Here is a 24733-nt window from a genome sequence, read left to right on the forward strand (position 1 = left end):
CCCGGGGCCCGACCCGGTGTCCCCTGCATCGGCAGGCGGACTCTCAAACCACTGCGCACCAGGGAAGCCTCTTTTATAGGTTTTGACACTGGAATTTTCAGTATCATGAAAGGAAGCTAAAGGCTAGAAAGAAGCAGCTTTGGAAAAATTTTTAATTCTTTTTCCCATTCACAAGATCATATTGCAAACCTGAAAGTAGAGATTGCACAGTCAGTGGTCCAGGTCCAAGCAAATCAAATCTTCAATTTTCCTGAAGTTGTTGAGTTTCTGGTCATAATGTCCTTGGAGAAGTGGACACTTGAATTTTCCCTCCACTACATCCAAATTGCTATCATACAAAGGGAAAGTTGTCCAGCCCACAACTTGGTGGAGACAAGCATATTTCCCACGAAGGAGAATGAGTTCAAACAAGAAAGCGGCACCAGGTTTCACATCCTTCTTAGACGGGAGTACCTAGGACAGACATTAGGACAGGGGAAGATCAGGGTGCTTGTACTTAGAAACACATCACGGTCAGTGATGCCCACAGATAATTTAGAGTTTAAGAGTTGGTTTGTACCTTTACTGTTTGCTCTTAAAAACTCACCATTTGGGTGCACTCACATAAATAAATGTTCCAGCCCAAGGTAATTGAGCAAACATACCACCATGAAAATATGACACCAAAAAACAAGACAAATTTGACCCTGCCAGTTCAAGATTCTGCCCTTCATGAGCTTTAGGACTTAAACTTGTAATATGTTAACTAAAGTGGTACACTGTATTGTTGCTTGAGCTGGTACCTCTTTGTATAACTATTTCTATCTTTTGTCTTATTGCTTTACTTGCCTGTCATTCATCTTTGTATCATTCAGGTAACCAGCACAAGTGCTTTGAACAGAAGAAATGCTTTTCTTTAAAAAAAAAAAAAAAAAGGTTGAACAAACTATCACACTCCAGAGAAACAAATCCTGGGCATAACGATAGTCTGAATTAACTATTGCAAGGTCTACCTCTTCAAAGAAATATAGTGTCACATTTAATTTTGTGACTACTCTGTATATTTCAGTTGACACTATAATGCACATCACTGTATAAGCAATTTGTCAGTGCTAAGTAAATAGTGTTAGGCATAAAGATGGATAGAATGATCAGATTGACCAAGCCATTGTTCACATCCCCAGACTAGAGTTGGAGGCTATTCTCCAGCCTTTAAAAAAAATTTTAGGAAAGTGCAAGACATGAATAATCTTTTTTTAAAAATAGAGTATAGCCTTCATTTTTTTTTAAATTCTGTGTGAATAATTATAAATGGACAAAGATAGGGACCTGCCTAAGACTATTTTATAACAATACATTTAACCAAAATTATGTAGGCATATTTTATATGATTTATATAAATATTCCAAGACTTAGTTTATGTTTAAAATGAAGCAGAAGCATCTGTTGAAAAATGCCATAACCCTGTGGCAGCTGCTATTAAACCATTAACAGGATCAGGTTTCATTTAAACCAGATTTACCATTTTCTACAACAGCCCATGGGAGAGCTAAAAACATTATGCACAAATTACAGACAAAAGAGATTCTTAATCAAGCCATACTTTTCATTTGGTTAGATGGCTGTGAGTAACCCTCGTGATAAGAGAATAAAAGCTAAATGAGAAGGAGGAGGAAAAATGGGGTCAGAAACCTGTTTCTGACCATCGTTTAAAAATAAAGCTGAACTGCTGCTATTACAGTCATTTCATCAATTTTTATCTCTGCATTTAGAAGTGAAAACTAATGTCCCTCTTATACTAACCTTATCTTACTCAGTGATATGTTCAAAATATTAATAGAAGTTGACCAGTACTGACCCAATTCTATCATTAAGTTTCCTGTGATCTTAGGCAAGTCACTTCTCTTTTTGTATCTAAGTTTCCATGCATTCAAATTTCCTCATCCATAAAAAAAAGAATAAATCACCTTCCTCACAGAGTTGATGCAATTATCAATTTGGATAACACATATTAAAATGTTCAAAAAAATGTAAAATGCACGTAAATACTATTATTATTAATCTTATGACTTTATACCAACTATTTCTATGACTTAGATTATAGTTTATTTTAATAAAGAAGAAAAGAACATTTTAAGGTTGAAGATCATCTGTAAATATGTAAAACACTAGTACCATTTTGTGCATGAGAAACAGTTCAAGGCTACCAAGCATAACCCAGTAACACCAAGCAGCATTGTGTCACCTGTAACAATGTAAATTAGAAGCCAGTCTTTAGGCACAAAAGGATCTTCACTTCAGCCTATTTCACAAGATAGAGGTGTCACATGCAATTACCCTGACAGCCCCCCCAAAAAATAAGTATTTGAACAAGACAAAACCTAGTCACTGATATTGACTGAAAAGGAGGGTAAGAGCCATATGTTATCAAACAGAGGAATATATCTGACAACAGTTGTCTTATTTATTCTTTTAGTGCCTTTCCCTTGCTGTATGTTGTAGGAGAGATCTTTTGCCCTGTAATGTGTAGGTTGGGACTCATTTTTTTCCTCTCTGGCAAGAAATAATCACTAAGTTTCATTGTACCTCCCAGAGGAAGCTTTCTGCAAACCTGAGTATTTCCATAGCTGTCCTATGATGTGATGTTTCCATAGTTTTCTGTAGCTTCGTAATTGAATGCTATATAATAAAGGAAATAAATGGATCAGTCACCTCCCAACTACCAATGCTATCTCATCATCAAAGTCCTGGTAACTGGAGGTCATAATTTCTTCAGAGTAGCTTTATTTTCTGAGTGCCATGAAGGGCATTCTTTTCTGAAGGAAGAGACATTAGAGAGCTGAATTTCATTGCATAACATAAGGGTGATGCGTTTGATCTTCCATATCAAAGAAGGTGCATGTGAAAGGAGAGTGGAGAACAAGCAGAAAAGAAACAAACAAGAATTTTGAAAGGTGAAGTCTGTACAGAGGATTGGAAGAGAAAGCAGAATTCCTTCCACTTGGACACCAAATACTTTTAAATTGAAGCAACTCAGAAAGGATTAAGGAAGTCTTACAAAATGATGAAAATGCGTATTGACGAAGTATTTTTCAATTGTCTGGATTTTCTGAAATATTTGGAAAGATTATTGTTTTCATACTCAGAAAAGAAGTTGACAAAGTAATTTCAAAAACAGAAGGTTTTCAAAGTTCTGCTTCTCCTTAAGATGGAGATGGACATAAATGACCATAATTCTTACTATAACAAGGAAAAAACTCCAGGTAAATTATAAAATTATGCATATTTTAAACACCTTGGAAAGCTGAGGACATGAAGCTTAGGGGAAACTAAATCTCAGAGAGCATAACCCCTTCACATATGAGTTAAGACTAGAGGTAGCTTTTTTTTTTTTTATCCTTATTGGAGTATAATTGCTTTACAATGTTGTGTTAGTTTCTGCTTTATAACAAAGTGAATCAGTTATACATACACATATGTTCCCATATCTCTTCCCTCTTGTGTCTCCCTCCCGCCCACCCTCCCTATCCCACCCCTCTAGGTGGTCACAAAGCACCGAGCTGATCTCCCTGTGCTATGTGGCTGCTTCCCACTAGCTATCTACCTTACGTTTGGTAGCATATATGTATGTCCATGCCTCTCTCTCGCTTTCTCACAGCTTACCCTTCCCCCTCCCCATATCCTCAAGTCCATTCTCTAGTAGGTCTGTGTCTTTATTCCTATCCTACCCCTAGGTTCTTCATGACATTTTTTTTTTCTTAAATTCCATATATATGAGTTAGCATACAGTATTTGTCTTTCTCTTTCTGACTTACTTCACTCTGTATGACAGACTCTAGGTCTATCCACCTCATTACAAATAGCTCAATTTCGTTTCTTTTTACGGCTCAGTAATATTCCATTGTATATATGTGCCACATCTTCTTTATCCATTCATCCGACGATGGACACTGAGGTTGTTTCCATCTCTGGGCTATTGTAAATAGAGCTGCAATGAACATTTTGGTACATGACTCTTTTTGAATTACGGTTTTCTCAGGGTATACGCCCAGTAGTGGGATTGCTGGGTCATATGGTAGTTCTATATGTAGTTTTTTAAGGAACCTCCATACTGTTCTCCACAGTGGCTGTATCAATTTACATTCCCAACAACAGTACAAGAGGGTTCTCTTTTCTCCACACCCTCTCCAGCATTTATTTTTCTAGATTTTTTGATGATGGCCATTCTGACTGGTGTGAGGTGATATCTCACTGTAGTTTTGATTTGCATTTCTCTAATGATTAATGATGTTGAGCATTCTTTCGTGTGTTTGTTGGCAATCTGTATATCTTCTTTGGAGAAATGTCTATTTAGGTCTTCTGCCCATTTTTGGATTGGGTTGTTTATTTTTTTGTTATTGAGCTGCATGAGCTGCCTGTAAATTTTAGAGATTAATCCTTTGTCAGTTGATTCATTTGCAAATATTTTCTCCCATTCTGAGGGCTGTCTTTTGGTCTTGTTTATGGTTTCCTTTGCTGTGCAAAAGCTTTGAAGTTTCATTAGGTCCCATTTGTTTATTTTTGTTTTTATCTCCATTACTCTAGGAGATGGGTCAAGAAGGATCTTGCTGTGATTTATGTCATAGAGTGTTCTGCCTATGTTTTCCTCTAAGAGTTTGATAGTTTCTGGCCTTACATTTAGGTCTTTAATCCATTTTGAGCTTATTTTTGTGTATGGTGTTAGGGAGTGATCTAATCTCATACTTTTACATGTACCTGTCCAGTTTTCCCAGCACCACTTATTGAAGAGGCTGTCCTTTCTCCACTGTACATTCCTGCCACCTTTATCAAAGATAAGGTGACCATATGTGCATGGGTTTATCTCTGGGCTTTCTATCCTGTTCCATTGATCTATCTTTCTGTTTTTGTGCCAATACAATACTGTCTTGATTACTGTAGCTTTGTAGTATAGTCTGAAGTCAGGGAGCCTGATTCCTCCAGCTCCGTTTTTCGTTCTCAAGATTGCTTTGGCTATTCAGGGTCTTTTCTGTTCCCATAAAGATTGTAAAAAGTTTTGTTCTAGTTCTGTGAAAAATGCCAGTGGTAGTTTGATAGGGATTGCATTGAATCTGTAGATTGCTTTGGGTAGTAGAGTCATTTTCACAATGTTGATTCTTCCAATCCAAAAACATGGTATATCTCTCCATCTATTTGTATCATCTTTAATTTCTTTCATCAGTGTCTTATAATTTTCTGCATACAGGTCTTTTGTCTCCTTAGGTAGGTTTATTCCTAGATATTTTATCCTTTTTGTTGCAATGGTAAATGGGAGTGTTTTCTTGATTTCATTTTCAAATTTTTCATCATTAGTGTATAGGAATGCCAGAGATTGCTGTGCATTAATTTTGTATCCTGCTACTTTACCAAATTCATTGATTAGCTCTAGTAGTTTTCTGGTAGCATCTTTAGGATTCTCTATGTATAGTATCATGTCATCTGCAAACAGTGACAGCTTTACTTCTTCTTTTCCGATTTGGATTCCTTTTATTTCCTTTTCTTCTCTGATTGCTGTGGCTAAAACTTCCAAAACTATGTTGAATAAGAGTGGTGAGAGTGGGCAACCTTGTCTTGTTCCTGACCTTAGTGGAAATGCTTTCAGTTTTTCGCCATTGAGGATGATGTTGGCTGTGGGCTTGTCATATACGGCCTTTATTATATTGAGGAAAGTTCCCTCTACACCTACTTTCTGCAGGGTTTTTATCATAAATGGGTGTTGAATTTTGTCGAAAGCTTTCACTGCATCTATTGAGATGATCATATGGTTTTTCTCCTTCAATTTGTTAATATGGTGTATCACGTTGATTGATTTGCATATACTGATTTGCATATATCCTTGCATTCCTGGAATAAACCCCATTTGATCATGGTGTATGATCCGTTTAATGTGCTTTTGGGTTCTGTTTGCTAGTATTTTGTTGAGGATTTTTGCTTCTATGTTCATCAGTGATATTGGCCTGTAGTTTTCTTTCTTTGTGACATCCTTGTCTGGTTTTGGTATCAGGGTGATGGTGGCCTCGTAGGATGAGTTTGGGAGTGTTCCTCCCTCTGCTATATTTTGGAAGAGTTTGAAAAGGACAGGTGTTAGCTCTTCTCTAAATGTTTGATAGAATTCTCCTGTGAAGCCATCTGGTCCTGGGCTTTTGTTTGTTGGAAGAATTTTAATCAGTGTTTCAGTTTCAGTGCTTGTGATTGGTCTGTTCATATTTTCTATTTCTTCCTGATTCAGTCTTGGCAGGCTGTGCATTTCTAAGAATTTGTCCATTTCTTCCAGGTTGTCCATTTTATTGGCATAGTGTTGCTTGTAGTAATCTCTCATGATTTTTTTTATTTCTGCAGTGTCAGTTGTTACTTCTCCTTTTTCATTTCTGATTCTATTGATTTGAGTCTTCTCCCTTTTTTTCTTGATGAGTCTGGCTAATGGTTTATCAATTTTGTTTATCTTCTCAAAGAACCAGCTTTTAGTTTTATTGATCTTTGCTATTGTTTCCTTCATTTCTTTTTCATTTATTTCTGATCTGATTTTTATGATTTCTTTCCTTCTGCTAACTCTGGGGTTTTTTTGTTCTTCTTTCTCTAATTGCTTGAGGTGCAAGGTTAGGTTGTTTATTCGAGATGTTTCCTGTTTCTTAAGGTAGGATTGTACTGCTATAAAATTCTTAGAACTGCTTTTGCTGCATCTCAAAGATCTGGGGTCGTCATGTCTCCATGGTCATTTGTTTCTAGGTATTTTTTTATTTCCTCTTCGATTTCTTCAGTGATCACTTCGTTATTAAGTAGTGTATTGTTTAGCCTCCATGTGTTTGTATTTTTTTACAGATCTTTTCCTGTAATTGATATCTAGTCTCATAGCATTGTGGTCGGAAAAGATACTTGATACAATTTCAAGTTTCTTAAATTTACCAAGGCTTGATTTGTGACCCAAGATATGATCTATCCTGGAGAATGTTCCATGAGCACTTGAGAAAAATGTGTATTCTGTTGTTTTTGGATGGAATGTCCTATAAATATCAATTAAGTCCATCTTGTTTAATGCATCATTTAAAGCTTGTGATTCCTTATTTATTTTCATTTTGGATGATCTGTCCATTGGTGAAAGTGGGGTGTTAAAGTCCCCTACTATGAATGTGTTACTGTCAATTTCCCCTTTTATGGCTGTTAGTATATGCCCTATGTATTGAGGTGCTCCTATGTTGGGTGAATAAATATTTACAATTGTTATATCTTCTTCTTGGATCAATCCCTTGATCATTATGTAGTGTCCTTCTTTGTCTCTTCTAATAGTCTTTATTTTAATGTCTATTTTGTCTGATATGAGAATTGCTACTCCAGCTTTCTTTTGGTTGCCATTTGCATGGAATATCTTTTTCCATCCCCTAACTTTCAGTCTGTATGTGTCTCTAGGTCTGAAGTGGGTCTCTTGTAGACAGCAAATATATGGGTCTTGTTTTTGTATCCATTCAGCCAATCTGTGTCTTTTGGTGGGAGTATTTAGTCCATTTACATTTAAGGTAGTTATCGATATGTATGTTCCTATTCCCATTTTCTTAATTGTTTTGGGTTCGTTATTGTAGGTCTTTTCCTTCTCTTGTGTTTCTTGCCTAGAGAAGTTCCTTTAGCAGTTGTTGTAAAGCTGGTTTGGTGGTGCCGCACTCTCTCAGCTTTTGCTTGTCTGTAAAGGTTTTAATTTCTCCATCAAATCTGAATGTGATCCTTGCTGGGTAGAGTAATCTTGGTTGCAGGTTTTTCTCCTTCATCACTTTAAATAGGTCTTGCCAGTCACTTCTGGCTTGCAGAGTTTCTGCTGAAAGATCAGCTGTTAACCTTATGGGGATTCCCTTGTGTGTTCCTTGTTGTTTTTCCCTTGCTGCTTTTAATATGTTTTCTTTGTATTTCATTTTTGACAGTTTGATTAATATGTGTCTTGGCGTACTTCTCCTTGGATTTATCCTGTATGGGACTCTCTCTGCTTCCTGGACTTGATTAACTACTTCCTTTCCAGTATTAGGGAAGTTTTCAACTATAATCTCTTCAAATATTTTCTCAGTCCCTTTCTTTTTCTCTTCTTCTTCTGGAACCCCTATAATTCGAATCTTGGTGTGTTTAATGTTGTCCCAGAGGTCTCTGAGACTGTCCTCAGCTCTTTTCATTCTCTCTTCTTTATTCTGCTCTGCAGTAGTTATTTCCACTATTTTATCTTCCAGGTCACTTATCCGTTCTTCTGCCTCAGTTATTCTACTATTGATTCCATCGAGAGTATTTTTAATTTCATTTACTGTGTTGTTCATCGTTGTTTGTTTCATCTTTAGTTCTTCTAGGTCCCTGTTAAATGTTTCTTGCATTTTCTCTATTCTATTTCCAAGATTTTGGATCATCTTTACTATCATTATTCTGAATTCTTTTTCGGGTAGACTTCCGATTTCCTCATTTGTTAGATCTGGTGGGTTTTTATCTTGCTCCTTCATCTGCTGTGTTTTTCTGTTTTCTCATTTTGATTATCTTACTGTGTTTGGGGTCTCCTTTTTGCAGGCTGCAGGTTTGTAGTTCCCGTTGTTTTTGGTACCTGTCCCCAGTGGCTAAGGTTGGTTCAGTGGGTTGTGTAGGCTTCCTGGTGGAGGGGACTAGTGCCTGTGTTTTGGTGGATGAGGCTGGATCTTGTCTTTCTGGTGGGCAGGTCCACGTCTGGTGGTGTGTTTTGGGGTGTCTGTGGACTTATTATGATTTTAGGCAGCCTCTCTGCTAATGGGTGGGGTTGTGTTCCTGTCTTGCTAGTTGTTTGGCAGAGGATGTCCAGCACTGTAGCTTGCTGGTCGTTGAGTGAAGCTGGGTGCTGGTGTTGAAATGGAGATCTCTGGGATATTTTCACCGTTTGATGTTATGTGGAGCTGGGAGGTCTCTTATGGACCACTGTCCTGAAGTTGGCTCTCCCACCTCAGAGGCACAGCACTGACTCCTGGCTGCAGCCCCAAGAGTCTTTTGTCCACACGGCTAAAAAGAGGAAAAGGGGAAAAAATCATAAACCTTGTTCTTAAAGTCCACCTCCTTAATTTGGGATGATTCGTTGTCTATTCATGTATTCCACAGATGCAGGGTACATCAAGTTGATTGTGGAGCTTTAATCCACTGCTTCTGAGGCTGCTGGGAGAGATTTCCTTTTCTCTTCTTTGTTCTCACAGCTCGCAGGGGCTCGGCTTTGGATTTGGCCCCGCCTGTGCGTGTAGGTCGCTGGAGGGCGTCTGTTCTTCGCTCAGACAGGACGGGGTTAAAGGAGCCGGTGATTCGAGGGCTCTGGCTCACTCCGGCGGGGAACAGGGAGGAGCTCGGAGTGGCGGACGGGCCTGCGGCGGCAGAGGCCGGCGGGACGTTGCACCAGCCTGAGGCACTCCGTGCGTTCTCCCGGGGAAGCTGTCTCTGGATCCCGGGACCCTGGCAGTGGCGGGCTGCACAGGCTTCCCGGAACGGGGTGTGGATAGTGACCTGTGCTCGCACACAGGCCTCTTGGTGGTGGCAGCAGCAGGCTTAGCGTCTCATTACTGTCTCTGGGGTCCGCGCTGTTAGCCGCGGCTCACGCCCGTCTCTGGAGCTCCTTTAAGCAAAGCTCTGAATCCCCTCTCCTCGTGCACCAGGAAACAAAGAGGGAAGAAAAAGTCTCTTGCCTCTTCGGCAGCTCCAGACTTTTCCCGGACTCCCTCCCGGCTAGCCGTGGCGCACTAACCCCCTGCAGGCTGCGTTCACGCCGCCAACCCCAGCCCTCTCCCTGCCTCCAGCCCCGCCCGCCCCGGCGGGTGAGCAGACAAGCCTCTCGGGCTGGTGAGTGCCGGTCGGCCCTGATCCTCTGTGCGGGAATCTCTCCGCTTTGCCCTCCGCACCCCCATTGCTGCGCTCTCCCCCGCGGCTCCGAAGCTCCCCCCTCCGCCACCCACAGTCTCCAGCCGCGGAGGGGCTCCTAGTGTGTGGAAACCTTTCCTCCTTCACGGCTCCCTCCCACTGGTGTAGGTCCCGTCCCTAGCCTTTTGTCTCTGTTTATTCTTTTTTCTTTTGCCCTACCCAGGTACATGGGGGGTTTCTTGCCTTTTGGGAGCTCTGAGGTCTTCTGCCAGCGTTCAGTAGGTATTCTGTAGGAATTGTTCCACGTGTAGATGTATTTCTGGTGTATCTGTGGGGAGGAAGGTGATCTCCGCGTCTTACTCTTCCGCCATCTTCCCGGAAGCCTCTAGAGGTAGCTTTAATCTCAGAGAACGGGTGAAGGAGTAAATCTGTCATTGGGTGAGAGACTTCGTAGGTAAAAGGAGAAACTGGCTAAAATTTTAAGTCTTGGACTAATGTGGAATGTTGAATACACATGAGCCCCAGACACAGAATGAGTCCCTACTATTTACAAATTCTCGATTTTAGGACTCTTATTCAGCAGCATGTGAGCAATTGCGTTCAGTCTGAAAGTGAAAAAGAGACCTTCCATGGCACAGAAATCTCAAGGCAGGGCTAGGGAGCAGAGTGGTTATGTGGTGCTTGGATACCAAGCCCAGCTGGAAGGAGGGATCTTTCACACTTGAAAACTTTTAAAACCAATGGTGAATTAAAACTAATCAAAGCCACAACCTAACCCCACCTTAGCTTAACTCTCATCAGAAAGATCACTTTAGCTGCCTGACAGAGGCTGCTTTTTTTGTGTGGGGTAAATATTTTCTACTTTAGTCTTTACAATTCATTTATACACAATATCTGGCATACAATACACAACTATGAGACATCCATAGAAGCAGGGAAATGTGATGCACAGATAAAAGAGAACAGTCAATGGAAACTGACCCATGGATGACTCAGATGTTAGACTTAACAAACAAATACTTTAAACAGTCATTATAATTAGGATAAAGAAATAGGGAGAAAGATGGAAATAACCAGGGGAGGGAGGAAAATTTCAAGAGTGAACTTTAAAAATGTTTAGCGTGGGCTTCCCTGGTGGCGCAGTGCTTGAGAGTCCGCCTGCCGATGCGGGAGACGCGGGTTCGTGCCCCGTTTCGGGAGGATCCCACATGCCGCGGAGCGGCTGGGCCCGTGAGCCATGGCCGCTGAGCCTGCGCGTCCGGAGCCTGTGCTCCGCAAATGGGAGAGGCCACAACAGTGAGAGGCCCGCATAACGCAAGGAAAAAAAAATGTTTAGCGTACTTGAAATGAAAAATTCATTGAATAGGCTTAACAGTAGAAATGGACATGGCAGAAAAAGGATAGATGACCTCTAGCAGAGGCCAGTAGGAAAGTCCCAACTGGAGCACTAAAGGCAAAAATAATGAAAAAAGGGGGGGGGGGAACCCCAACTGATCAGAGCATGTAAGATGTGTGGGACAGTAATAAACAATCTAAACACATGTAATTGGAGTCCTAAAAGGAAAAGAGAAAGACAATGGTGCAGAAAAACATGTGAAGAGGTAGCGGCTGAGAATTTTCCAAAACTGATGAAAGACATCAACCCACGAAACCAAGGAATTCAGAAAATCCCAAAAAGAAAAAGGAAGAAGGAAACCTGGGCATATCATAGTCAAACCAATAAAATCAAAGATAAAACCTTAAAAATAAAGGGCTACCTATGATATTTAACAGAAAAGTTCATTATTGAATGTCAAGGGGTCATACTTTCCTTATCATGAAATCCAGAATTAATATAAAAATATTATCTATCATATGGAAAATTCTACTTTCGTTTTTTTGTCCAGCTTTTTTGCCCTGCACTCTGATCATAAAAAGTTACTTTTATCTCTGGCAGTGAACAAAATGTTACCAGAAACTTTGATTCAGTATAAGCTCTACTTTTTGCTCCTTGGTAGGCTGTTTCTTGCCTGACATCATATCGTCACTTTATATTTATCATAAAACTTATAATTCTTCAGCATTGCATTAAAGACCCTAATGCTACCTCACCACAATCTAACTTTCTAGTTTTATTTTCTGTTAAACATATAGTTAAATATATGTTAAAATATGTAATACATAAACATGCAAATTAAATATGGTCAAATTTATTGACAATATATCTGTCTGCCTCTCTCTCTCTCTCTCTCTCTCTCTCTCACACACACACACACACACACACACACACACACAGAGTCTACTATTTTCTCATGACAGCCTCTTCATTAGGACATACCTCTTCCTCCCCCAAGTTTTGCTCATTATAACCAAAGAATCTCGTGTCTTCAGTCTGGACAATATCTTTTAGGGCATAATTTCTAATCTCCAGGCTTTCAAACAGAAGTACAGGCAGAGATACTGGTGAGGCCCAGACATGAACTTGGAGACTTAAATGTTTTCATAACAATTACTAAGATATTCTAAGCTTTCTGAAGTTCTTAAAACCTAAAATAATAACAGTATTAACAAAAGACCTCAGTGACCTCAGAAAAGGGCATTTTAAAAATTTTGTTGAGGAGTACAGACTATCTAATTAAAGTACTGATTATACATAGGCCACATAATTTAAGAAGCACTGTTATATTCAGTCCCTTGCTCAGTTAGAAATCTTTTCTGTACTACAGGGATAGTTCAGTCTCTATCTGAACCCTACACTGATAGGAATGTTTGCCAATTCATAAGGTAAATCAATTCCTTGTGAACAGCTTTTTATTAGAAAGCTTCACTCCCTCCTCAGCAGTTATGGTGTCATAAGTGCTATTCATCAAATATTTCCAGCTCTTCACCTTCTAAGCGTACAGTAGGATTGCATGTCCAAGCCCCGTTGTGGTTGGGTGGGCCATTTGACTAGCTCTGGACAAGGACCTCTGAGTGGACAGAATATGTGTCACTCCTAGGCCAGGGCACTTATTATTGGTTCTAGATTCTCCAGAGTTTTCTTTCATTTTTCTCCTTTGCTACACTGACCAGTGACCAGTCTTTGACTTAGAATGAGAATGGGTAAAGCAGAGCCCCTAGCTGTCCTGAAGTAGACACATAGCTTGGGTGAGAAATAAGCTTCTGTTGTATTAAGCCACTGAAATACTGGGGGTTTTTGTTGCCATAAAATAACCAAGATAATATTGACTGACTGCTCCTGCTTTGTATTGACTCACATCCAGTCTTAACTGTTCTATAAACATAATTATTATACCACAATAGCTTCAGAGCCATATTCTAAGTCATTGGATATAAAGTCGAAAACCTAGTGGTTGTTTGCCAGTGTCATGATGAAACCAACTGTAGAGGAAAACGCAAATACTCACGTAATCTGCACTACAGTGGATAAACAGAATACCCAACAATGCTTCAGTTGTTTGTGGTAAGACTACAGTGATGCTGCTTGGATATTTCTTTGGTTGGAATACCTATAAATGCATCTTAAATGCTTTTGACTTTATATACAGTTTACCTCAGTCCTAATTGTTCAATCCTGCCCTGTTTAATTGCTTCTCTGATTTAAAAGGGAAGCTGTATGTCCTCATGGGTTAAAAGCATGGGCTTTGGCATCAGACAAATGTAAGATCAAATCTTACATGATAGGTTACATGATAGTAACCTATCATTTTGGGATGGATCTTTGTTTCACCATTTATAAAGTGCTGGTGGTGGAGGTGGAAGAGGTGGGAAAGGAAGGACAGTGGTGATGAAGGGAAGGTGGCAATTTGGGAGAATGGGAAACGAACAAAATGGTGTCTTCTGGGACTAATATTCTGTAGGGAATAAGCATAGTTAAGGAAGTAAATAAATATACTTAATTTGCATTAGAAAATAGCGAAGTGTTCTTTCTGAGGCAAACAACTCTGGACAGATGACTGGGAATTGATGCCACAGCACAGGGTAATCTAGGTTATATCCAGTGAGAGTTTAATAATACCATTATTTTCCTTTCCATTCCCTTAGCCAAGATAAATAAACAGACATATTAGCTCTAATCCCCAGTCTTTCTGCTGCGGGATGAAAGAAAGTAATTATTCTTGGAAACTTATCTTGGTCTAGGGATCAAGGACAGAGGGTGGTAACAGCTATAACTATCATAGCTTCTGAATAGAAGAAGAGAGAAAATCTTACACCTACACCATTGGAAAACCAGTGTTCTCATGTGCAAATGTAACAGTTCCAGTTCCCTGTTTTAGAAATTAATTTTTTGAGTTCCTTAAACCTAACAGTAGAGCATCAACCATTAACATGTATCAAAAGCTTACTAAATGCAAGGTACTTTTTTAATCACTTTATCCTTATGAACACAATCACCACAGTAATCCTATGAAGTTGATTCTATTATAGCTCCATTTGACCAATGACACAACTGAGGCAAAGAGAGCTGGCCCAAGGTCACACAGAAAATAGGTGTAGAGGGTAGAGCTGGGATTTGATCCCTGGCCAGGCTCCAGAGCCATTCGTGCCATGCTTCCGAAATGTTGGAGGTGAACATCAGACAGCCTACCTTGGATTCCTGATGATGAAGCTCAAGACCATCACTCCTCACCCTATTTCCTGCTCCTCCTTATACAGGCTGAGGAGCTGGGCTCTTTCCCACGTTTCTCTATATTCAGCCTGTTCTCTCCTTAATTGCTCCCACTGAGTTCAGGCATCAAAAGTAGACACAGAATTTACCAAGAGAAAACGTCTCCAACAAAACTCCATCATCAGCATCCCGAAAAACTCCATCATCCAGCATCCTTAAAACCCTCATCATCCAGCATCCTTAAAGAATGAATCTCTCTGACTATATATACATATATATGTATAAAACCGAATCACATTGCTGTACACCTAAACTAACACAACATTGTAAATCAACTATACTTTAATAAAAAATAAAACAAATTCTTAAAAAATGAGTCTTTCTGAGGGCTAGATTCATCAGATAGCTTACAAATTAGTAAATCTGAATACAAATCTTCCTAAAATGAGGGCGCAAGTCTATGATCTCTCAAACTTACAGACCCTGAATTGAATTTTGTGATTTCTCAACAAAGTATTTAAGAAACCTCTACAATCATATGATGATGTCCTCAAGTACATCATCTAGCAGTCACCCAAATTTGATTCGTGTAAGAATTTTACCCAAAGGAGTTTATTAAGAATTCAGATTTCTAGGCCCATTCTCATCCTTAGTCAGTAAGTCTGGGGTGAAGCTCAGGAATTTGAATTTCTACAGGCATGTCAAGGTAATGGTGATTCACGTGGTCCTTCAGACCACACTTTGAGAATCATCGTCCAATATGGATGCCAAGACAAGACAGGTTTGTGTGTCCTTGATGATATGTCTAATTGACTTCATAGCTTAGGGCAGCCACATTTCTGTCTAAAATCAAACTGATTCATACCTGAATAATTACTGGCTAAAAAATATGGCCTTTCCACCATTTTCCATCATATATGACTGAAATCAAGAGGAAATATATGGCATGTCATCTCATTACATCGCAATTCCATTACCTGACCTCAACCTCAATGTGTCATAACTCATCTCTTCACATGCTACTCAAATGTTCAACTAAGAATATTTCACTCTAGGGAGATGGCAAAATCTAATTGAATATTTTAATTTAGAAAATTCAGTTCTGGGATTTCTCCCCCTACACCCCCCCCCTTTTTTTTCTTTTTTTGAAGTGAAAACAAAAGTTGAATTTTCAGTTTTTCCTTGTTAGGCAAAAGATAGATTTTTCCCTTCTTTGTCCCTGAGAGTTGAAGACACTGGGGAAAAATTGGGCACAGCCCATTACTTTTACAAACCCCAGTGACTGAGCCTCAATGCACAAAAAGATGGCATTTCTGAACATCTGCAGCATGATTAGATCAAAGACCAACAAATTAACCACAAATGGTTTTACAAGGAACAGGCAAATACATCATTTGGAAAGGATAAAACTTTTGGCAATAATTGCTAATCGCCTGTGCAGCGTTTTACATTTTACGAAGCTCTTACATGCACAATAACATTTGATCTGTGTGTCAATGTAGTTAATATTAGCCCATTTTACAGGTGATTGAAAAAATCTTTTAAAAAGTAATGATTTGTTCATGTTTTTCCAGCTACTAAATTATTGATTTGACTATGTCAAAAGCCATATCCAACTTCAGGACTTTCCTCTGTTCATTCATTCATTCAATCAATCATTCATTCACACACCTTTATTAAATGCCCATTTGTACTTAAGCACCATTTTTGGCACTGAGGATAAAAAAAAATTAAATAAGCTCTTCTTCTTGAGCTACAATCTGGTAGTGGAAGGGATAAGCAATAAACAAATAAGACAATATCAATAGCGATAAATGCTCTAATTTATCACTAGTGATATCGAAATAATAAAAATAAATTAGAGATGTACTAGAAAATGACCAGAGGAGGAGCTATTCTGTTAAGAAAATGTCTCGGAAGGGACACTTAACCTGGGACCAGCAGTGTCAAGGTTTGATGAGGAACCCCACTAGGCAGGAAGCCACAACTAACGCAGCCTTGTAATAAGAATGAGCTTGGTCTGTTCAAAGAACAGAAAGTGAGTCTCAAATGAAATACACAAGCAGAAAAGTCACATGAAATAAATTAGAAAGGGGGATAGAGGCCCGATCACGTAAGGCTTGGAGGCCCAGGTAAGGAATTTGGATTTTATTCTAAATGTAATGGAGAGTTACTAGGAAAGCTTAAGCAGAGGCTTGACATGCTCTGATTGGCAGTTTACTAGATTGACCTTTATTGGTCCTTGAGTTTAGTGATTTCTTGTTTGTTTGAACCCTAATTCTTTTCCTGCCACCACTAAAAGCTTTGAGAGCCCCATCAGTTCAAAGTCATTGAGTACTGCTTGGTACACCTATGAGGCAGATGGATAGGAAAAGATAGCCAGCCCTGTTCTTTGCAATTACCAGGCCATGTGACCTTGGAGAAATTCTTTACCCTAGTCAGCCCTTTGCGACTTCACTCGACGTTCATGGGAGAATTAGTGCCTTAAAAGTCATTGTAAAGCATTTTGTATAGATGTTGAAATATTAAAACCTATTCCCTCTGAATGTGAGTGAGTTCAAATATAGAAGCAAGTTCCTCCTCTTTAGAGAATTCAAAATGATTTGATTGTTGAATTGCATGCAAAGTGAACAAGAATGACTATTTTGTAACTAGGGCATTCTTAACCCTGAATAAATCAGATGTGAACAGATGTAGAGAACAGACACAAAGGACAAAGTTGGATTTATTGCATTCTGAAAGCAGTTCCCATAAAATAAAGAATGTTAATCTGCATAAAACACCAAAAGTTTTAAAAAGTTAAAACATTTTTCAACTATAAAGTAGAAAGCAGTTGTCTATTTGAAGTCTGCAATGTGAGTCTTTTGAAGTTTTAGATGTATTCATTCATTTAAAAATATTTATTAAGACAGCCACAGTTCTAGGTGCCAGAGATTCAGCAGTGAACAAAATAGACCCCAGTTCTTGCACTCAAGAAGCTTACATTTTAGTGCTGGCAAATATGTTTGAGTGGCCACCTGTCAATATTATGTAATACAGCAGCCTCATTCCCAAATGAGACTGGTAAAAATGATTTGATTATTGAATTGAATGCAGAGTGAACGACAGCTACTAATTTGTAACTAGGGCGCTCAACTCTGAGTAAATCAGATGTGAACAGATGTAGAAAACCGACACAAGGGACAGAAAAAGAGCCAGAAAGAGCGAGGGATTTGGCTTTAGAAATGGAAATAAACCTGGTAAAAATACAAAGAAAAATTACAGATCGATGAGTAGTTTACAGGTTTGAAAAACCAACATATCAGTTCTTGCCATTTTCTGTAGGGTAGTTTGTGAACCTCGGTGTTTGGACTGTGGGCTCCAATCTCAGCTTCAAACTTCTGGTCAAGTTCTCATCTCTAAAACCTCAGTTTCTCTAATCTGCAAAATGGGATTAACAATAGATTGCTTTGTGTGAAATTTGCACTGATCGTGTGTATTAAACACACAGTGATGAAACTGGCACAGTTCAGGCACTCAATACACATTATTCTTCCTCTCTGCCAGAGACTATAAGACAATGATAGCATGACTTTTTGCACTGATGGCCCTGAAACCCCTCACATCACTCAGTAACAAGAAGTGGAGGCAAAAGAGCATCCAATAAATTTAATGGAAACTGAGTTTTCTTAGAGGGAGAAATCAAGAATGGATTAACTGATACTTCTTGAAGGCATGTTTTGGAGGGCTGGAGAAATCTAACAGAGAGGGAAAAGAAGACAACATGCTACATGGAGAATTATTATTATAATGAAAAACTAATTATAGCCACCAGTTATTTCCCAGATGCAACCCACTATGCTAAGCAATCTATACATCACATTATTTAACGCTCACAAAGTCTCTATGAATAAGGTAACAGATTCCCATTTTACAAATGAAGGGACTGAGGCGAGAGAGAGTAGGTAATTTTCCTAAAGTGATGACTGCTAAGTAAGTAGCAGAACCAGACCACTGTTAAAAACAGCATGCCCAGTGACCACTCACACCACTCAGGAGAAGCCATTTACAATCAAGACTCTCACAAGTCTGGGGGAATCCTTGACCAGCGGAAGTGACCATTTCAAGAACTGACCAAAAGGGCTTCCTCCACTGATATAATGGCAAACTTTTTAAAGCCACATGATATAATATACTCCAGGGCTATTCATTATGAATGGTAATAATCAATAATCAATAAAAGCAATCATGCTGAAGCTCTAGTTTTCCTAAGACCACTCCTTCCAAGGAGTTATCAAAATCATTTCAATTCTTTGATATTAAATGTCACACAGAAAATAACCTCTTGCAAAATGTTGGGTTCACCATATTTTAATAATTAATACTTTAGGTCATTTTAATCAGTTTCTGATATATGCAGTTTTCAGAAAGCACTTCAGGGAAGAACACTGGGGCCGTGACTAATAATGACAAGAATATGAACTATATTCTTCATATACATATTGGAATCAGAACATTACTAAAGTACTTTACCATCTTAAGTATTTAGGAAGCTTTAAATAAAAAATAAATTTGCCTATTTCACTGAAATTGAGCATCCTTTTTTCAGGCATAAAACTTCAAACTTATTAATTTCATGGCTACATTTTAAAATGGGTGCCAGTACCAGCTACATGACTGCATGATAAGTGTCTTAAAAGTGCAAGAAAAGGCACTAAATTTTTCACAGTATTTGTGTTTCATTCTCAGTGTAATAAAAATATGCCACCCCTTTAATAATGAATAATAGATTCTCAGTTTGATTTACCTGCATGGATTAAATGTCATGTTTGAAAAGTCGCTATTTTATTCATATTGGATTTCCCTCCAGTAAAACAAAAATGGTGCCCATCTACTACTATAATAATGATACCTTGCCACACTGACGTATAAATAGTAACTGGCTGATATACTTCTTAAAATTCTATAGAACCATGAAAAGAGTCTGATAACACAGTGAGTTTAAGTCAGGTTTTCTCTGGAGCTTCTGAGGTGCCTATATGTGCCATACAATTAGCCAAAACCCACTACAATAGGGGAGCCTTATTTCTTTCTGGCTGTGCTGTGCAGCATGTGGGATCTTGGTTCCCCAACCAGGGATCGAACCCGCGTCCCCTGCATTGGAAGCACGGAGTCTTAACCACTGGATTGCCAGGGAAGTCCCTAGACCTTATTTCAATGATGCCAAATTTACATATTGAATTCTAAAAGGTTGAAGCAAATTGTTGCTTCTTCTTTCCCACTGAACAAAAGGACAATTCATTGTCACCAGTTCTTCATGAGCCCCTCTATTACTTTTTCAGGACCACCATAGCAAAGTACCACTGACTGGATGGCTTTAACAATAAGAATTTATTTTCTCACAGTGCTGGAACTGGACATCCAAGATCAAGGTGTCGGCAGGATTAGTTTCTTCTGAGGCCTCTCTCCTTGGTTTGTCTCCCTGTGTCCCCACATGGTCTTCCCTCTGTGTGTGTCTGTGTCAATCTCCTCTTCTTTAAGGACACCAGTCAGATTAGATTAGGGCCCACCCCAATGTCCTCATTTTAACCTTACTCACCTCTTTAAAGACCCTGTCTCCAAACTTAGTCACATCCTGAGGTACTGGGATTTAGGGCCTCAGCCTATGAATTTGGGGGGAACACAGTTCAGTCCATAATAGCCCCCCTATTTATCCACTTCCATCTCCCACATCTTCTTTTTCACATACACACAGCATAACTAAAGGACAAGACATTGCACACAGGACTCAAATGCCTTTTGGGTGAACCAACTCTGAATTTAGACACATAATGATTCTTTTTCCTTAAGCACACAAGGTTATATTTGCAGAAGCTACCCAAGCAATTTAAGAAGAGAGCCCTGACTTTATTTCTCCAACTCTCGATGTAGTTCTTGGTCACAGAAGGGGCTAAATAAGTTCTTCAGTTAATCTACTGCTGTATAACAAACTACTCCAAAATTCAGGGACTTGAAACAACATTTTTCTATATCTCCCCATCATGTAGATCAGAAAATCAGAGATGACTCAGCAGAGTAGCTTATCTACTCCATAGGGCATCGGCTGGGGCCACTTGGTGCCTCTCTTCTATTACCTGTATTTTTTTTCCTAAGTTTGAAGTGATTACATATTTATTTATCAACTCCACTTCTCCTCTGCATTGTTAGACAGCTATGACTAATCAAATGAAGGTAAGTGTGAACTCAGTTAATGTGGTTCCAGAATAGGAGCACATGCTTGTTGAGAACTATACTTTTACATGTAGTTTTTTTAATTCTCTGATTTTCTTAACAAAGAGCTTAAGTTGTCTTCTGTAATCAGAAAGGCCAATACAGCTATTTTTCACTTGAAAATACCAAAAATCATCTGGAGAAATTTCTTCTTGATGTTTAAAATAATCAAGTTGGCAGTTAACATAACATCAACCGATGCATTTGGGGAGGTCCCCATACATGCCTAAGTACTCTGGAAATTTCTAGAAGGCACACCAGAGGGCTGTCGTCTACCTTTTCACTAGACAGTGAGCTTAGTCGAGTTTGCTCATGCCTCATGGAAGTGAGTTTATGGGCCCACTTCTCTCTTTTGAATATTTTACCTAAAGTATTATTTTTATAGGTTAAAGAGGGGAGATAAGACTAAATAAACATGAAGTTGTAAAACAATAAAATAATGATAATAATTTTCCTCATTCATTACCAGTGACAGGCTCCCCATATATAATTAATGTTAAAATAATATCATCTTATCTGAATTGATGTGTTTCTTCTCAACCAGATCTATTTCTATTTTAGAAACTACTGGTACCACGATTTGGCTCTTAAGATTATCTTCGGGCTTCCCTGGTGGCGCAGTGGTTGAGAATCCACCTGCCATTGCAGGGGACACGGGTTCGTGCCCCAGTCCGGGAAGATCCCACATGCCGCAGAGCGGCTGGGCCCGTGAGTCATGGCCGCTGAGCCTGCACGTCCGGAGCCTGAGCTCCGCAGCAGGAGAGGCCACAACAGTGAGAGGCCCGCGTACCGCAAAAAAAAAAAAAAAAAAAAAAAAAAAAAGATTATCCTCACACTTCCTCACAGTACTTATTGTTGGTAAACTGAACTTACATTAAACTGTTGCACCTCTATAACTAGAGTTTCACATTTCATTTTCTTTTCTCTTTTAGAAGTAGTTATTGAATACCTACTATGTACAAGTACTGTATGCTCCGGAAGACACACCAATAAATACAGTATGGCCTCTGCTCTCAAACACGTGAAATCTTGTTGGAGGTAATTAATGTGCATAGACAATAGCAAAAATGACTGAGTTTGGAAGCCAAAGGATAAGTAGGAGTTAACACTGGGGACAAATGTCCAATGGCACACCAGAACTTGGGGGATATTTGGAACTTGGGTACAGCTCAAGATAAAAGGGTGGTTGGGGGACTTCCCTGGTGGCACAGTGGTTAGGAGTCTGCCTGCCAATGCATGGGACACGGGTTCGAGCCCTGGTCGGGAAAGATCCCACATGCTGTGGAGCAACTAAGCCCATGTGCCACAACTACTGAGTCTGTGCTCTAGAGCCCACGAGCCACAACTACTGAAGCCCACGTGCCACAACTACTGAAGCCCGTGGGCCTAGAGTACGTGCTCCACAACAAGAGAAGCCCCCACTCGCTGCAACTAGAGAAAGCCCACCCGCAGCAACGGAGACGCAACACAGCCAAAAATTAATTAATTAATTAATTTTTTAAAAAATGTGGTTGGGTGGCTGGGTCCATGAAGGGAGGCTGGCTCTGTTAGATGAGCATGAAGCTGTGGAAGGAGGCTGAGGCCACATTACCAGCATCTTTGCATCCATGGAAAAAAGTTTAATTTATCCTAAGAGCAATGGGGAGTCAACAAATAGGGTTTTATTTAAGATTTTATTTTTTGATGTGGACTAATTTTAAAGTTTTTATTGAATTTGTTATAATACTGCTTCTGTTTTATGTTTTGGTTTGTTGGCCGCCAGGCATGTGGGATCTTAGCTCCCCGATCAGGGACTGAACCCGCACCCCTGCATTGGAAGCAGAAGTCAACCACTGGACCTCCAGGGAAGTCCTGTCAACAAATGGTTTTAAAAGGGAAGTGATGAAGTGATGTGATGGAAAGACTGTTTTAGTTAATGATGATCACGGGGACATTGGTGATCCCCTGGGGTTAGTGGAAAACCCTTTATGGATTTAGGAAGCAAGAGTTGAGTATCCAGAGTTATAAGGCAAGGGTTTCATTCCCAACATTGTCCTAATAAGTTATATGATTTGGGGTAACTTGCATTATTTCTCCAAAATTCAGTTTCTCATCCGTGAAATAGAAATAATGTCTATGTCATTTATTTATTTTGAGGTTAAATGTCATAATGCCAATGAAGGCAGTAAACTCTACTTTGTTCTAAACATACTGGTTTTAGAAAGAACTTAGGATATAAAGGTATAAGTATTGTTCATAATTGCTCATTTGTCCTTTCAAACAATATAATCGTGGACATGCTAGAAAGAGAAATAATAATGGCATACTTTAGTTAACCGAAACTTCATTTTAGGTATACATTTGGGTTTTGTTCATTGCTTGTTTTTAGAGCTCATTTGTTCTTAATTTTAAAATATTTTGTCCTCGCCCTACTAGTGGTAACATAAAAAGATCAATAAAGGCTTCCCGGGTGGCGCAGTAGTTGAGAGTCCACCTGCCGATGCAGGGGACATGGGTTTGTGACCCAGTCCGGGAAGATCCCACATGCCGTGGAGTGGCTGGGCCCGTGAGCCATGGCCGCTGAGCCTGCACGTCCGGAGCCTGTGCTCTGCAACGGGAGAGGCCACAGCAGTGAGAGGCCCGCGTACCGCACAAAAAAAAAAAAAAAAAAAAAAAAGATCAATGAGATAAGGCTTCTTGTGATGACCATTTATTTTATGGTTGAGATAGAGCGAAAGTTCTAAGTCATTTTGCTAAGTAGGTTTTGGAACCAGAATTCAAATCAAGGTGAAGAGCACACACTTAACCATTATCCCACCAAGTCTTGGCCTCCTGTATTCATTCTTCATATTTCAACATATAAGAAAACTTTCTATGACAGCATTTTCAAAAGATTTTATATGTAATTAAAATGCATTTTACTTCCATTATCCAGAGAAAAAGCCTCAGCATAAATAAGAAAGAGCAGATCCTCTTGAACGTAAGAGACAGAGACACGTAAGAGACAGCCTGCTCACTGTGATTCTGTCACCTGGAAGTCTGTGTCATCACGTTCTGTTTTTCGACATCCCTGTTGCTGTAGCTTCTTTGCTATAGAATGTGCTTTTAAATATTGTCCAAGGAAATTATGTCACATGTTTGACTTCTTCCTTAAGGAATCCTCGAGGTTGTCACACTTTAGTGTAAGACAAATCACTTTTGACTTTAAACTAGTATTCATAAAGTTTTATTATTCACACTGACCGGTGATCCCCCCAAAACCAAACAAAACAGATGTACTTACTGAATAAAATGGGGTTAAGTACCATCAAGTGATTTTTTTTTTCCCTTTGGTGACACAAACCCTCAGTCCAAGACACGGTTTTATTTTCTGTGTGGTGCAGGGTAATGTGAAAAGAGAAATATGCAGGCCTAAATTGAAGGAAACCATGGTCTTAATGGAATCATGAGAGAAATTGTTCCAGAATGCTACATCCTTCCAGAAAAAATAACCCTGTAATATCAGCAAATTCAGAGTCAGCGTGGGTTACCTGCTCCACACAGAGGACCTGGTCATGTTTGCCATGGATCTGCCTGAGGCTTAGCCCAACATGAGCACATGACCTTTCAAATCATTTTTTTAATTCATTAATCAATGTACTTTGCCTGAATTTTGCTGGGTTTTCTTCTTTAACCTACTATTTATATCCTTTTTTAAGTTGGCCGATCCCTGTGCCAGTGAAAATGAGAATTTGCAAGCATAACAGTTCTATCTAATAATTAACAAAATGGTCTTTTGGCGCAGATACCATTACCAAAGTTCAAGAATGATATTTTAAAATGTCACCCTTTTGGGTGACAAGACAATTATAACAATCACTGCAATTCTTAACGTGTGACTTCACATTTTCAAAAAGTACTGTAATACGTCGTCTCTTTCAATCATCTATGCAGCTCTAAAAATTCCATATTTATTTATTCACATGAATGTATTTGAAACCAAGTATAACTAAAGAAAGAGCAAAATCACCAAATTTCCAAAGTATCTATCCAATGTTCTTATAATAATATTTTCCTAATTTAATGTTTCCCTAC

At 39.2% G+C, this 24733-nt stretch overlaps 1 protein-coding gene across 1 annotated transcript in view; it reads right to left on the reverse strand.

Annotated features, from left to right (window-relative positions):
- LOC103087859 (uncharacterized) overlaps positions 1 to 24733 on the reverse strand; it is a 207545-nt gene that overhangs the window by 176238 nt on the left and 6574 nt on the right. Inside the window, 1 exon segment of the mRNA XM_082931383.1 lies at positions 190 to 453. Within this exon segment, the coding sequence (XP_082787509.1) occupies positions 190 to 453 (264 nt within the window).

The sequence above is a fragment of the Lipotes vexillifer genome, unplaced genomic scaffold (genome assembly GCF_000442215.2).
Source record: "Lipotes vexillifer unplaced genomic scaffold, Lipotes_vexillifer_v1.1 scaffold444, whole genome shotgun sequence".
Lineage (NCBI taxonomy): Eukaryota > Metazoa > Chordata > Mammalia > Artiodactyla > Lipotidae > Lipotes > Lipotes vexillifer.